General features: G+C 35.8%; 1 protein-coding gene across 1 annotated transcript in view; it reads left to right on the forward strand.

Annotated features, from left to right (window-relative positions):
* The window catches only part of adgra3 (adhesion G protein-coupled receptor A3), a 132,928-nt gene extending 115,762 nt beyond the window's left edge, over positions 1-17,166 (forward strand). The window contains exons 18-20 of the mRNA XM_028801759.2: positions 3,261-3,406; positions 8,348-8,443; positions 14,721-17,166. Of these exons, the coding sequence (XP_028657592.2) occupies positions 3,261-3,406; positions 8,348-8,443; positions 14,721-15,990 (1,512 nt within the window). The 3' untranslated portion in view covers positions 15,991-17,166. The remainder of the gene's footprint in view (positions 1-3,260; positions 3,407-8,347; positions 8,444-14,720) is intronic.
* The last annotated feature ends 259 nt before the right edge of the window (positions 17,167-17,425 follow it).

The following is a 17,425-nucleotide window of genomic DNA, read 5'->3' on the forward strand; positions in this document are numbered from 1 at the left end:
TTCAGAATTTTTAGATAAGGAGTGATCAAAACATTTTCATATCACCATTTCTCCTTACTTTATTAGCAATGTGTAAATACTATACAGTATGTAGCCTATAAATATGCATTTAATATATTTCAGTTTTCATAATACAATTGACATGATATTCACACAACACACTGATGATTAAATATATTAACTTTAAGCATAAATGTGTAGAATACTGTAGTGCTTCTATTAATAAAATAATAAGCTGCCTTCTGTTAGATACTGATAAATACATCCCTCTTCAGGGAAGAAGTTTTAATGAAAGTGCATAGTGGGATTTTTGTGTAGCAAATTAAAGTATTAACGATGACACTTTTATCTTATGATTGTCATGTATAAAATATTATTAGCAGCTTTTGTACAGTGTTACATTAACCAGTAAAAATTAATCTGCAGTGGAGGGTAGAAACTATTTTTCATTAGTTTATGATTTGTGGAAAATATAATCTTTGCATTTGGAGTTAGTACTGCTTGCTCACTTACATTAAGCTGCCTTCAGTATATTTGCACTGAAGATTATTTCCCGAAAAAAAAAATCATCTTTTTGATGGCCAGAGGCTAATGGCAACCTTTTACTTGGGAGACTGCAGATTACTACAGCTCTCCATATGGGATTGTACTGTATATTTGTGTCTCTGCAGATTTAATTTTAGCAGTTAGATTGCAATATTCTTTTGCCAAGAGGCAATTTTTCATCTTTTAGGTGCATTAGCTAATGTGACAAGGGCCGTGCTGAACTATGTGTCAGATTACATTTAATTGCTCAACATCTGGGCTGGTTAAATTAGCAAAGGCTGATTGAGATTTTGTGAAGTATGTTTCTTGGCATCATTAACCCTATATTCCAGAAGTCTTAAATGAATCTGAAGTAAGCTTAGTCTAAAACATATCTAACTTCAACCTAACTTGGAATTAGAGAAACTTATTATAGCTTTGGAAGATCATCAAGTTTCATATTATAATCATTCTGTCCAGGGTATAAAAAGCCTATAATTCAGTCATGAATTTACATCCCATCCATCCATTCATTATCCAACCTGCTATATCCTAACAGGGTTACGGATCTGCTGGACCCAATCCCAGCCAACACAGGGCGCAAGGAAGGAAACAAACCCCGGGCAGGGCGCCAGCCCACCGCAGGGCACACACACACCCACACACCAAGCACACACTAGGGACATTGTCTTTGTTATTTATGTTATAGTTTACATTGTCATATTTTTTTAAAACGTTTTTCATTCATTTTTTTTTAACTTCTGCTTGAAAATACTGGTTTAAATAAGCCACAGTGGAGCAGATCTGTGTTCACTGACTATTTTTTGTTTAAGTGTGTTCAACAAAAATTGTGTATCTGTTTGCTGATGGTGAAAAATGAATACGTAATTTACTAATATATAAAACATAGTGCCTAGAGGATATTTTAAACTTTATATTAAAAAATTTAAAATTATTTTATACTCTATTGTGGATTTATATATTGAGCCAAGCAAAATGATAAATTAATTTGTACTCCATGTACTCCCAGTAGAACCCAATCTGACGTAATTGGCAGCATTCTTTTTAATTCTTGCTAAAAAAAATAAATTAGCACAGTGGGCATATTTTGTTGGTGTGGTGTTTATTACTGAGCTGTAGCATTTTTGAAGTGATTTAATTAGTTTATGAATATGCTGTGTGTGTGTTTATATACAGCATGCATATATAGTTTTTATTTAAATTTTATTTACAGTTGATGTAAGCTATGCACCGAAAAACCTGTGCTATGAAGCCAGCGACTTAACATTAGATTTGGCCACAGGTTAAATGTACTTGCTGCTTTATATTGAACAACTGTTCTTTCCAAAAACATTTTTGTAAACCGTACCACCTAAATATTATTTACCTATGTTCTGTACCCAAAGCATGTAATAAAGCATTTTATTGCATGTTGCATTTTGGAGGTTGAATTTGCTACAGAACTGGGTTATATTCAAATCATCAAATAAAACAAAATCATTAAGAAGTAAAATCATTAGGTAGTTAACAAGTTTATGTTCAGGTTTTTTGTCATGTCAACACAGTAAAAGAGATTACTTGACTATCCCTCACAGATTACTGGCATTAATACAAGACAATAGGTGTGTATATAGTACATAAAATATATTATGAGGCAATATATAGCTGATACGTGATATTAAACACACATCAGGAATGCACTCACAGTTGATAGTAAAAAGTAGAATAGCCTTGTGGCCATCGGGTAAAAGCTTCCTGTGAATCAAGTGGTATGTGCATAAATGGTTCTGTATTGTTCACCTTTATAAGGCATCCTGTGTTTTATATGATACATCCTCAAATGAAGCAAGCAATGAATCCCTAAAGTTGTGCAGTCCATAGCTCAAGTGGTGCTATTCCAGGATTTTACCCAGCCATTGAGAGTGGGATTCCACTGTGCATAAATGAGTATAGATGGAGACATCTGAGCTTTCCTCTGACATTTGGGGAAATAAAAACATTGATGAATCATCTTGAACGCTGTCGAAAAACTTGTGCCTAAAGTAGTTGACTCTCTCTGCATAATCATACTTGATACAGCTTGAAGAATGTAGGCTGCTTCCTGGTATTTATGACCAGTTGCATGGTTTTGATTACATTATGGGAGAGACTATATTTCTAGTACCACTGTGTCATTTTCAACAGGTGCTCAAAGTGTACAAGGTTAAATATGGGACAGTGGTAGAATTCTGAACTAATGTTAAAATTGTCAAATTTATTTAAATATTTTACTTTCACTTATGTTCTTTTTTGCTTTGCAAAGTTCTTTGTGATGGTGTGCACTGTGAAGGACATAAGATTAAATTATTTTCTGATTTTAATTTGTAAATGTATATTTTTATAGTATTATTATGCTGCATTTTTTTTACCTGACCTGTATTATTCTGTCTTATGGCTTCAATATCATAATATTCCAAATATATTTTAAAAAATTGAGATATTTGGAAGGTATAAATGAACACAAACACAAAAAAACTATTTTCCATGGTAAGGTAACAATTTTAAGTAACACTGCTGTTTTGGAATAACAAAGTATTCAAAATTATGCAAGATGAAATGAGCTAAAGATACCAAAATTGGCTTCAATCGTTTCCATTTTCAATAATGTAATAAGATTTCAAATAGTAAAAAAATACTAACTGATTTTGTTGAAAACTCTTTTCTTTGTTTTCCCAATATTTACCATTGATATGTAGGTGGGTATTATACTGCACTACTCCACACTTGCTACTATCCTTTGGGTTGGTGTCACTGCAAGAAATATCTACAAGCAGGTGACCAGAAAAGCTAAACACTGCGAAGACTTGGATGAGCCGCCACCTCCTCCTCGACCAATGCTTAGGTATGGATATCTAAGGCCCTTCTACTTGACATTGAAGTAAAGTCTTTAATGTTTACATGTAGATTTGGAATTCAATGTAATAGTAATATGACTTTTCCACAGTGTTAGTTTTACTTTATTAAATTGAGCCTTCATTTCATTTTACATCTTTGTGAGCTAATCTGGGAGTTGGTTCAAACTGGGAACGAAGAAACAGACCAGCTGCTTGAACCAATTATAAAACATACTTGTAAAAATCAGAAAATCTGACACTGACCAAATATATGAATCAACATCTGATAGATCTGTCCTTCACAGGCTTGCAATGCACATCCACAGACATTACTCACACTATACCCGTGTATTATAATGAAGGATTTTCTGTTTTAAAATAAATGTATGTACAGTATGTATGTACAGTATTGGTATTCACAATATAGGCAAACAGATGGACATATCCTTTGCCACATCTGAGATACCACTTGTGATATTCCCTTCATTGTATTTTGACCACAGTAAAGAGTGCTGAATGATCATGAAAGTACAAACTTAGAGTCCTGAACCACATCTGTTTCTATTAATTTACTAGCTCTTACTAACAAACAAATATAGCAGGTAATAGTAACAAAGGTTTCTACATACCTGAAATCTGGAAAATAAAAGCCAAACACTGAGAGAATGTCAATACAGTAATACCTCAGTTAACAAAATAGTTGCATTCTAGGTGTTTAGTTCATTATAACAAACTGCATAGATGTAGTAATGTGGATGCATATTTAACAACAATGGTGGCATTTGTTTATTCCTTGGCCAATACTGCCATTTCTTTCCTCGGCCCCCCTCTAATGCTAGTTCCACTGCCCTCATCTTCCACGGCCCCTTCCGTGTAGATCCTTCATGTGTTCTCATGAACCTCATTCATCTCCTGCACATTCAAGTTGCTGTTTCAGCCTTGAACCTCACTTTGGGTCACTGGATACACCATCTTCCTCTGTCTACCAAACTCTGAGTCAATCTAGGCTAGGGTCCTTAAGGAGACTAATGGCCATACTCTTAGGCCAGTCAGTATTTTCAAAAGAGAAGCAGCTCCTTTCAAGTAAGTGCTCTCTGTCCATGGCAATGTTTTTACACTCTGTACTGACTTCCCTTTTTGCCCCAGTCATGCTGCTATATGACTTTTATTTATTCCAGCATCTACCACTTTATGATCTACTTTTAGGGTTGCGTTATGCTTTTGTGGCACGCTGGGGAATTATATTTATTAATTTATAAAAATATCAAAATAACCATAGTCTGCCTAAAATAACTAAGCACTCTTATATAATAACTTGGTAATCACAGTGCTCTAGTGGACAGGTACTTGAACTTGCAAGTGTGCCGCAGCATGTGTAATGCCGACTTCATTTTAAGCAAGTATCATTCTCGGATGATTCATTAACTCCAAGGTATTGCTTCCCGTGAACATATCTTAACTGATAACTTTTCTAAAACTACACATTAATTGCTTTAAAATGTAAAAACGACATGAAGCTGGTAAATATGCAGTCACTAGAACAACCAGATTCCTCTGTTACAGCATTTAATATAAATACATCCATTCTCCTCTTACTTGAGCAATTTAATCCATTTTATGGACTTAGAGCCTAGAGCCTATCCAGATAGAACTAACTGGGTGCAAGGCTGGGACCAACCCTGAAATTTGTAACACTGCATTTTATATAAATTATTGGGTAACTTTTGTGCCTGCTCCCAACCCCCATTTCCCCTCCACCCCCCTTTCTCTCTCTCTCTCTCTCTCTCTCATTTTTATTCAGGTTTGGCTTAATACATATGTCTGATAACTGTGTGAAAGTAGTTTGAATAGCAAAAATCATAGCTTTTGGATTTTGCTCACGAGATAATCAGGAACTATATTTATGCTTTGCATTCTGTGCCTTGATTAGGTACAACAGCCCAATGACTGGAGCAGTTAGACTCCCAGAATGCACATATATTTGAACTAGAGTGGACTGTTACACTAATGAGGCACACTATTTCCAAGGCGAAAGATAAATCTCCTTAGTATAAAAAAATGATAATGGATGTGTGAAGCACTTTAGTACAAAATGTAAATACACACCAAAGGAGAACAGCAGATGGCACTTTTGTTCATAAAATTTTTTGATAATACATAGAGAGGATGGGAAGTGCATTCTGCATATTTAGTTGTACAAATTTTGTGCGTTCTTAGTCTGTATTACTTTCCTTAATTAATGTAATCCAAATTAAACTAGCTGGACTCTTTCTGCGAGGGTTGATATAATCTTCTGTTCATATTATAGAATATTATTTTAAGACTCTCTCTATTTTCCAAAATGTATATAGTAAAAGTCTGTTTGAAACACTAGTTTCTCTGCACACAGTAGGATGTCTGACCTTAATCATTTTATTAGTGTTACTGACTTTGTTTGTTTTTAATTTTTGCTGATGGCTTTGTTAAATACAGTACTCTAATTCTATGCCTGGTTTCAAATAAAACCCTAGTCTGTTAATGTTATATTTGTCTGTGCTCTAAGAGGTTAAGTATTTAAAATTTACAATTCAGCATATAAAATTAATCATTTTTCAGCATGCCTTTGTCTCTAAGTTTGTTTTTAAGAGTGCTAATATTCACTATTATCCTTTTAATTTTTTGAAATGCAGATTATTTTCATCCACTAAAAATCCCATTTTTAATATGTTACTTACCACATGTAGTTTGCAGTGATAGCCAAGACAAATATTTAATCTCGTGTGTTTATGGAGAATGGAGATAAAAAGCTTACTAATAGAATGATCATCTATGGAAATGTTAGACCACAGCAAACAATATAAAAGCCTCCTTGGAACAAATCTTGTGTTACTCATGGCACATAATCAGTATGTCAATCATATGCACACAATGCTAAAATGTTTTGAAATTTGTATTTTTGCTGTTAATATTTTCTCATTTATCCATTAGTTTTATAGTTCTGTTTCTTATTTCCTTACACATGAAATAAAGCTTCTTTATGTTTAATCATTGTCTTCATCCTCATCTACTTGTAATTTTTGATATAAAATCATTCTACATTTAGAATACTTCTCTACTCCTTTAGTCCTAAGTCATCTGCACCTTAAAATTAATTTCAATAAACATCTTATGAAAACAGGACTTTTTGTGATTAAACTTAATAGTTTTAATTTTCACAGATTCACACGGGCAAAATTTTTGTAATATATAATCATAGTTTAATAAAGGAGGAGTTTCCAACCCCAATTGATCATTACATCCATATGGTGCAGCAGGTCCAGGGCTCAGAAAAAGTGACCAATTTTAAATAAATAAGGGACGCACTCGTGCTGGGGAGTGGGGCAGGTACACACGATCTGCAAAGAAGATGGCTCCTCTCCAGGTTCGTGCGAGGCAGTCGGACGACTGTGCGTTGCCTTGCCAGCCAGCACGTGCTCACAATCTCTCATTATCAGCCCGGGGTGGCAATTAGGTGATCACACCTGCAACTGTTCCTCAGCTTATAAAATGGGAGTGGAAGGGATTGGGATGAAAAAAAAGGTTAAACGAATGAAAAAGAAGCAGGCAGGAAGATGGTAGAGAGAGAGAGAGGCAGGCAGCTGTGAAGAGAGCCCCTCAAGGGAGTGGCCGGCCACTGCTCAGAGGCTATCATGGGGGATTGCTCCCAGCTAAGCGACTTAGGGAGCTACAGTGACCAGATGGTGCAGGCAACTTGCCACAGAAGTCCAGGAAGGCAATGGGAGTAAGAGTGGCTTGGATTGGGAGCCCCATTGTGAGTGCCATGGCCTTTAGGGACCTCAGCCTTGGGTCTGGAATGAGGCGACCTGTTATAGCCATGGAGTGGCAGGGACCAAGACCCATACTCGTAGAAGGATGGTAGGCACCTGTCAGATAGCTGTCTCTTCGGCTGCAAGGTCCAGTCAGGACAACCTGAGGATATGGACATTTTAAAGGAGTGCACCCTGGCTCAAGTTTTTAAAGACTGTTTCCTGCCGTGTTTTAACCTTGTTTTAATGGCATTATTTATTTGGATCTTAACCTCTACTAACACTTGGACATTTTGTTGGATTATTTACTTATTGGACATTTTACACTGCACTTTGGACACTCTTTTGATTTGTTTGGTTTTTAATAAATGCACTGAGCACTATTTCACCTTCCTCTTGCTTTATGTGGTGTCCTCATTTGCTCAGCTCAACTCTCAGAAATGTTATCGGCGGTGGTGGGATCCAGTAGCATGGGGCCAACCCACACTGTCACAATCCAATGCAATATACTGTATGTTCACTTTCAAAATCCTAAAACCTGATTGAAAATTCTGAATAGCCCATTATGTTAACTACATACTAGTGAGAATAGGGGAGGTTATAATAATAAAATTAAATTTTCACAAGGGGTACTGTCTCTTAAATTGAAATATTCTTTTAAGCAAAATGTGGCAAAATTTAATTTGAATATCTGCTTTGAAATTTCTGATTTAGGTAAATTACCCATTTAATGACTTTTTTTTTTCAGCTGCTAGGAGTTCATATATTTTATATGTCCTTACCATAAGATTCATTACACAAAGTTATAAGTTATTGATTAGAGAGCTTGGTTTTAGGGTGTATAATAGTTTTTCTATCTTGCAAGTGTTTTTTCTTTTGTATTATTCTTTAGTGTATTCCATACTTTTTGGAAGTGTAATGTTATAAAGTATAAAATTGTTGATATATATTCAAGTAGTTACACCATTGTTTTAAACTGGATTGTAACATTCTAGTGTTAATATTTCAATTTGTGATGTTGAAACTTATGTTGCAAAACCACAGATAAGAATGTGATACCATATAATCATAAGCGGTTAATGTAATTATGGGATATTACAAGAAACTGTATACAGGTTTTTGAGGAGATTACAATAAGTTGTATTTACTTGCTTTTTCTTATAGATTTTATCTAATTGGTGGAGGCATCCCAGTTATTGTCTGCGGTATAACAGCAGCTGCAAATATAAAAAACTATGGCAGTCGAGCAAATGCACCATAGTAAGTATTGGCGGTTTTGAATTGTGTTGAATGTCATTCAAGGGTATTTCAAGCATACTGATTTACAGAAAATACAATAATTTTGACCATGATTCTGAAGCTGGGTTTTCAAAAATGTAATTCTGATTTAGGGTTGTCAGATCAAATATCACTATTCTAATATAATTCAGATTTTAAAAAGTTTGTATCCGAAGGCAGAAGTTGATGTTGCATTGTAAAAGTTTTGCATTGAGTTACTCCAGATGCTCTGTGCAAAGCTTCAGTATTTTACAGATCTCTTTTTACACTTTACCTCCACACCCAGTCTTTTTATAATTTTGAATGGTTAGCATGTTATCTTCATTAGTGAAACTTGCAGCTAGACCACTTCACAACATAGTTAGGGGCTGTTTTTTTTCCTATCCCACTGTTCTGTGCTTTACCCAGCAAATATAACACTTTTTCAAAATGCTTCTCTTCTGCCCTAAATGTAACATCTTGCATCTGATCCTGTTTGGATTCACTTTAAAACCTGAAATCCCTAACTGTTCTTTAATGCTGAGACCTTCTCACTAAAACAATTAACTGTTTATAATTTTAATTTTCCTTTTCTACAATGGTTGAAAATCCCCACTTTAAAGAGTCTCGTCCGTGTCGGCCAACACACTGTGTCCCACAATTTTTTTTCCATCTTACATGGTTGCTGGTATGATACATGATGTCTAAAACAATGAGATATAATCAGAAATATTCAGACCACCTTTATGGCAATTATTGTTGCATCTCTAAATGAGAAAAAAAAAAAACTAGACTGCTTGTGCGGGCCCTAACTTGATGGGACAATCTAGTTTTTTCAGATATTTCTACAGGTTTTGACTGAGTTCCACCTCAGCAACATTCCCCCACAGCAACAGTCCCTGTTCACACAGCAGCAAGATATGAAACAATATGTTTTTAGTACAGGACACCTGCCGAATGCTACAAAGAGGAACCAAGCAACATTGTCATAAGAGCTTCAGGTTTGCAGATGCATCGAGGGAGGGAAAAAAAAGCGAAGTACGCTGTAAGCATGTGTGGCTCATTATGGTTAAAGCTCCTTTTCATGACTGATTTTATATCTTGCATTTTTTTTTTGGTTATTCTGGTTGTGGCCACTGCTGAAGCTGCCACCATGATAATGAAGCATAGAAAGAACACATACAAATGTAAATATAAAACACAGAATTGTTAACTTAAGTTTGAATATATTAAAATATTTAGTCATTTTTAATTTTGATGTTTGAACCTTATTTTTTAGCTAATTTGACAGCCCAATTCTGGGTATTCAGTAATCATTTTGTAGTAGCTAATAGGTAATAATTTTATGCTGTCAAAAAAAACCTGAACATTTTAATTAATCTTGTGTTACTTAATACACAGTTCCAAATATATGTGTAATAGTGGTCTCTCTCCTCATCAGGAGAGAACTCATAAGAGAGTATCTAGTTGAGTGTCCTAGAGGCAGTACATTTACAGGTTGTTCAATTGATTGAGAATTTTGCCTCAGTGTAACCCGCAAAATGGAAACATTTGACTGTTTGGATGTGTTCCAGATTTTTGGCCTTAATGGACATTGGGTCTGTTGATATATATATTCCTTCTAGGAAACTTCAGTATGCACCAGGGTAATGACAGACAAAACTAGGATTTGAGGATTGAAAGGAATGGCCTGCCTAACTGAATCAGAGTATTAGATTGCAATTATTCATTTTTGATAGTTATATATTTCGTTTTACTGTTTTTTTTCGAGTGATGAGTGTACCTCGCACCAGAGTATCTTGAGACAGAGCGTCATGTTGAATTTTGCAGCCATATCATTTAATCTTAAGACCATGAGTTCTGGACATCTTAGAATATCATTGCTGCAGTCTATGAACTAGAAATGAGCCTTAATTAGTGCAAAATCAAGCTAATTAAATTCATAACACACAATAATCTTCTTAAACCTGCATAAACCAATTTTGAGTTAAGATGGCCAGAGCCTACCCTAACAGCACTGAGTATGCTCATGCATATGGATGTGCGAAATTGGCAAAAAATTGTATTTCGATATTTTATGGGACTTTGAAGATAACGATAATTACACAGTATTTTGCTTACTTTAAAAACATGTTTGTAAAAGTCTTGTTGGTCTAGGTTGGTTTTGTTAAAAGGATATTAATTGTAGCTTACTAATTTGATTAATGGAAACAACAGCTTAGTGAAACAGGTCTTATTTATTTACTTAAAACTGAAGTAAAATAACACAAAAACATTAAAATCACCAGTCAGAGTGTTACTGAGATCAAACAGTGCCAGGAGGAGTAAACCATTTCAAAACGGCCTACAGGATTTACACAAAAAATTGTACCAAGACCAACAAAACTATTATAATGAGATTATTTTAAACAGAAACTTACCATTAATGTAAACAAGATATGAATCCAATTGTGCACCATACAAGCAAGAACAAAAGTCTAACTTACTATATACTATAGTGTAAAAGTCCAAAATTCTGTCAATATCTGCAAAAAAAAAACTATAGCAATTGTAAACAAGTTCTGTCATATATTGCACAAAGATACAAAAAAAAACAAACCAGACATTTTTAAACAAATTAGTAGCTTCATGTTCTGTCCAATATTGCACAAAGATATCAGAAAAAATAAAACAATTCTAAAATTCTACTGAGGAAACTTCAAGTAGCGTGACAGAAACACCAGTCTGTTCACAGCAATTGGCTTCAGAGCAGCGCAGTTATATGTTACAACATTTCCTCAGGTGTGGAAAGCCCTCTCAGAAGGGCTGCTTTAGGCAGGGATGCACAAGTACATTGTTTGCAAGTTTCCCCAATTTGGGGAAATGTACTTCTTGTTTTTCACCACTTAAGTGGATTTATATCACTGTCCACAAGTGGCAGTGTGCTTCTCTGAATTCATTTTCACCCAACTATTTGAACAGAACAGTTGGGATTTGTGGGCAGGCACAGTATCTCCATTACGCTTCATGATTGCATTAACATTGTTATCATTATTGTACATACTTTATACTTGGGTTGGGGTGTGATGGAGCAAGGGGAGTCGGGGATCTATGAAATTGTTTTAAATAATGAAAGAAATAAGATGGTTTGGAATCAAGGACCCCCAACCAAAACAGCTTGGAAAGTAAAACGCGCCCAAAAGGCATATGCTTCTTACGGAAATAAACTGACCATGCACGCCTATATGCTCACTTTGTACACATGCAGTAGTCTATCCTGTTGGGATACTTGAGACAGTAATTGCATGGACTCTCAAGATATGTATTTGATTGTTTTTTGGAAGGTGAGTGACATACTCTATAATTTCAGCTTGTATGTTGTTAAAACAACAATTAAGATATTATCGTAGATGATACATATCACACACTCCTACTAACATATACAGCCATACTCGCTCAGAGAATTTTCAGTGACCCTAACAGCCTTTGTTATACGGGAGGAAACCCAGAGTAACATAAGTGGTTAACACAAATTCAAAATAAGTAGCTCTGTACTGCAGTGTTTAAAAATTATCAGATTTCATTTCTCATATATATTTAATGAGAGTAACTTGCATTTAATATGTAACATTTTAAATAGGAATACTAGTTAGTTTTAAACATCTTAAAATGAATATGATAAACTTGAAGACAGAATGTTATTTAAATTGTGAATGTGAAAAATTTTGATCCACGTTTAAAGTTTGTTTAAATATATATGAATAAATAATAGTGTCCTTGCTGTTTACCCTGGCATGTTGAATATATTCCCTCTCATTAACACAACTTCATGATATCACTTGTCACACTTAGTTGTATAATGTATACTAATAATTTTACTCTGTGTCTTGCATATATACCCAATAAATGTGAAGACAGAAAATAGTAATTTAAACCTTTATAAAACACTTAGCATGACAAATTAACTTCTAAACTGTAAATGGGAAGACTACTAAGTATTTTCATGATAACACAGTAATTGCTAGCATTAGTGATGGGTTGAGTCTGTGATGTCATTTAATAAAATGTGAATAATGCTCTTTTTTTTCTTTCTCAGTGCTTAGAACTATTTAGAATAATTAACAGTTTGTACATTTAAATGAAATGAGAAGTCAAGCAAAATGACACCCTTTATTGGCTAAGTGAACTGATTACAATATGCAAGCTTTTGAGGCAACTTGGGCCTCTCTTTCAGGCAGTTTGTAATCTGATTACAAATTACTTGAAGAAGAGACCTGAGTTGCCAACTCCCCTCCCCACCCCAAGCAAACCCTATGAAGCAATAATAATAACGAAAGATTTATTACTACTTTCAATTTTTTCTTTCTGTATGTTAGAAGAAATAGTGCAAAGCATCAGCACAGACAGTTTAGAGAGCTTTCAGCATGACTTCAAAAAATAGAATGAGCCAGCAGCTTCAATCATGACATGGCATTTGAATTTTCTGCCTTTAAAAGACCTATGTATTTTTCTGACTTGACTACGATTTTGGCATTTGAGCTTTGTTTTGTGATTCCGCATCTCTGACTGCGTTCTTTTTTCTTTGATCTCATGGATACCGCAGTGGTGCGGTATTTGACACTGCTGCCACACAGCTCAGGTCACCTTTTTGGCCACAGTATTCAGTCCAGTTTAGTTGGTAGACATTTCCTTAGCCCTCATGGACACTTTATAGATGATTACACCATTATAATCTTGTTCAATTAGTCCTTCCCTGTTGAGTTCAATGCATTTTGCCAAGTTTGGCAATATTCGCAAACACTTCCATGATTTCTCTGAATTCTAGGCTGAACAAACAGCATGGAGTTCAGTGCTGCTGACAGAGAGAATTCACTTATTCATTTTTTTTAATCTGCTTGTCCCGATGCAGAGTACCTTTTGGCTGAAGGCAATTTTTCTTTTTATGCTCAAAGCCAGAAAAAAACTTTGAATGGGGGTACTAGTCGATCAGAGGGCACATTCTTCCAAATGCCTACACTCATTCACACTGCAAATTTATAGTGCCCGACCAACATAAATAGTATGTATTTGGATTGAATGACTTCCATCAATCCATTTTCCAACCCACTGAATCCGAACACAGGGTCACAGGGGTCTGCTGGAGCCAATCCCAGCCAACACAGGGCACAGGGCAGGAACCAATCCTGGGCAGGGTGCCAACCCACCACAGGACACACACAAACACACCCACACACCAAGCACACACCTAGGGCCAATTTAGAATCGCCAATCCACCTAACCTGCATGTCTTTGGACTGTGGGAGGAAACCGGAGCACCCGGAAGAAACCCACGCAGACACGGGGAGAACATGCAAACTCCACGCAGGGAGGACCCAGGAAGCGAACCCGGGTCTCCTAACTGCGAGGCAGCTGCGCCACCGTGCCGCCCCAATGAATGACTTGTTAAACCTAAATAATCTCCATTTGCCTCCGTACTCTACTCAAACTATGATTAGGGAGCCATGAAGTATTCGCACTAAGTGTTGTACCACCATGGCATTCCATAGGAAGATTTAACAGAAATGTATCAAGTAGATGTGGATTTTTTTTCGTTTTTGATTGACTTGATATACTTTGTTAATCCATGAGCTGAAATTGTCTTTTCACATGACCTTTAGGGGGGTCAAGGCACAAGGTCGGCCATTGTACAGACACCCATGAAGCAATTTTTCAGGTTAAGGGGCTTGCTCAAGGGACCAATGGATTTTGATCCCTCCCGGCAGTAATGAGATTTGAACCTTCCAGTTACAAATGCAGATCCTTAGCCACAGAGCCACCACTACACCCTTAAGAAGACAGCATCTTTCGGGATGCACACCCAGGGCTCTTTAATGTCAATCAGCAGCACTAGCTCTGCACCACCCTTTGCAAAAAATAAGATGATGCTCCTTGCCTAAAAATGATATAGGGCTCTGGTAGCAATTGTCCATGTTTTAAAATTGTACCATTATCTTATATTATTATAATATTGAAGCTAGATAATTATGTAGCTTATTCAAATTTCCCTCAATCATAATTTTAAAGTCTTTTGTTATATAAGAATGAAAACTTACATACAGATAGATTTCAAACAGTATTGAGATTCAAAGTATAAACACACTGATATCAATAAGGAAAGCATTTGTCTTATGGCCTCCTGTAACAGGAGCATTCTTTAATCCCTAAATTTAATTACTAACTTGTGAAAGCTTAAAGAGATGTTCTCTTTTCCTGGTGCTCCTTGTCTTTCAGCACGTTATATGTATTATGTATTCTCTTCCAGTTGCTGGATGGCACGAGAACCCAGCCTTGGAGCTTTTTATGGACCAGCTGGCTTCATCATCTTTGTAAACTGTATGTATTTTCTTAGCATCTTCATCCAGCTAAAACGACATCCTGAGAAAAAATATGAGTTGAAAGAGATGGCTGAAGAGCAGCAACGCCTGGCAGCTAATGAAAACGGGGAAACTAATCTGAATGATTCCATATCAGTGTCTCATGGAAATTACTCTGTTGTGTCGGCCTCTGCACTAGAAAATGAGCATACATTTCATGCACAACTTTTTGGTGCCAGCATGACTTTGCTAATGTTCGTCAGCCTGTGGACTTTCGGAGCATTGTCTGTATCCATGGATTACCCATTGGATCTTATTTTTAGCTGCCTTTTTGGAGTTGTGGCTTTAGGCTTAGGTGGCTTTTTAATACTTCATCACTGTGTTAACCGGGATGATGTGCGCCGTTACTGGACATCTGCTTGTTGCCCAGGAAGGAGCAGCTACTCTGTACAGGTAAATGTGCAGCCAGGAGATTCAAGTGCAAGTAACAGAGATGCTCCCAAATGTACAAACAGCAGTGCAGAGTCGTCATGTACCAATAAAAGTGTGTCCTCTATTAAAAACTCCTCCCATGGCTGCAAGCTAACTAACCTGCAGGCTGAAGCAGCCCAGTGCAAAACAAACCCGACTGCCACTAACACAGCAACTCAGCTGGACAACAGTCTAACGGAACACTCCATAGACAATGACATTAAAATGCATGTGGCCCCTTTAGAGGTGCAATTTAGACCAAATGGACACCCAAGTAGACATCATAAAAACAGGACTAGAGCTCACAGGGCCAGCAGGCTCACCGTGTTAAGGGAGTATGCATATGATGTCCCTACTAGTGTGGAAGGCAGCGTGCAGAATGGCTTGGCAAAAAGTCGACACAGCACCTATGATAGCCACACAAGGAGTCGGAGGGCTGCGTACCTGGCATACAGAGAGCGACATTACAACCAGTGCCATCAAGACAGCAGTGATGCCAGTACCACTTTGCCAAAGTACAACAAATGCATTGACAAGGGTGGAGGAGGAGGAGGGACATCCAGTAACAGTAAGGACAGCTTAAAACAGCCAAGCATGGTTGAGCTTGACAGTCAATCAAAGTCATATGGCTTAAATCTGGCCAGCCAGAATGGACCTCTGAAAGAAAGTGGACAGGAGGCTCCATTAATAAATACAGACAATGGCAACATAAAAACTGGCTTATGGAAACATGAAACTACTGTGTAGTAATGTTTTTGTTTTCATCTCGTTTTCTAAATTTGTAAGTCATTTTCACATTTTTCATGATGAAAAAATAAAAAAGAAGCTTTAGTTTTACCACTCTGTGCAATTATATGAAGACGTGTTTTGTACATCTCTGTAAATTGTCTATTTTTGTATCATTTAATTGTTTTAATATACAGTTCTTAAATATGTAATTTTAGATGTAAAGTGCACAAATTGTTTTGGCCAAAAAAAGCAATATGTGGCCCGACCATTTTGGGTTCTGTAAATTCTCAATAAAAGAAAGAAGACATAACACAAATTGGTATAGTAATACTAATTTCTGCTAAATAGAGAAAACTATGCCTAACATGTTAAAAGTGTTGCCAAACATAGATTAACATGATAAATTGATATTAACATGATATTTCAAAAAAATATACAGATATAAATGTTCAGTAACCCACACAGGACTTCCCTTGGAATCTGTTGATTTAAGACTGAGTCACATTTAGATACATTATTGTAAACACTGTTTTGGTGTGAATGACATTTTACTTGCTATGAACATGTTTCCCTTCTTTAAAAAAAATTCAAATGCATTTTGTTTCTCCTTAAAATACACAAATGTGTTTTTCTTTTCAATGTATCACTTTCTTTTGTTTGATATTTTATTGAATGCAGATGTAGTAGCAGATTGTTGCACAGCATACTTCTAGGTGTTGTAACTCAAAATATTCCCGTATTACTTGTTTGTTTTAATAATTCTTTTTTTCCCAAGCACTGGAAGCTGAAGTGTTTCTGGCAAAAACCAATGGTACTGAATAAAAGAAAGAAAGAAAGAAAGAAAGAAAGCGGTGGTCTAAAACCTAGATAACTGCTTTGAGTGAGAATACACACGGTTCACTGGTTGGTGTCGTAGTGCATCAACAATGAAAGACTGTTTTTTCTTGTGTTTTAAACATGTTAGTTTACAAAAACAAAGCAATTCATTGTCACAAAGCAAATATGATCAAGAATTAAACACTTTGTTATTTGACTGGCCCTTGTGCCTGATGTTGACGTCGATGTCAAGAGCATCATTTGCTCAGAGTTCACAGATATCCACCATTGTTTATATATTTAATATGTAAGTATTTTAAGTTACATTATATCTTCTCTACCTTGTGTATACTGAATATAAATTTTGTTGACTATGAACATATATGTATTTTTGTTTTTATTTTATAGCTATAACCCTAATGTTATGGTTGCTTAAAGTGTAATATAAATAGATAGAAAGAAAATGAGGGTCTGGTATCAATTAACACATTAAACATTTTATTGGTTTTTTTGTTTTTATTTACAAAGTGAACTTGGATCATGTATAGGACCTTCTCCAGTCACTAATCTAAGAAAAATATGACCACTGACTGAGTAAAGTTAATTAAAAGCTAAATGAAAAATTTGCAGAAATGTA

Source organism: Erpetoichthys calabaricus, chromosome 5 (assembly GCF_900747795.2).
Source record: "Erpetoichthys calabaricus chromosome 5, fErpCal1.3, whole genome shotgun sequence".
Classification (NCBI taxonomy): Eukaryota; Metazoa; Chordata; class Cladistia; order Polypteriformes; family Polypteridae; genus Erpetoichthys; species Erpetoichthys calabaricus.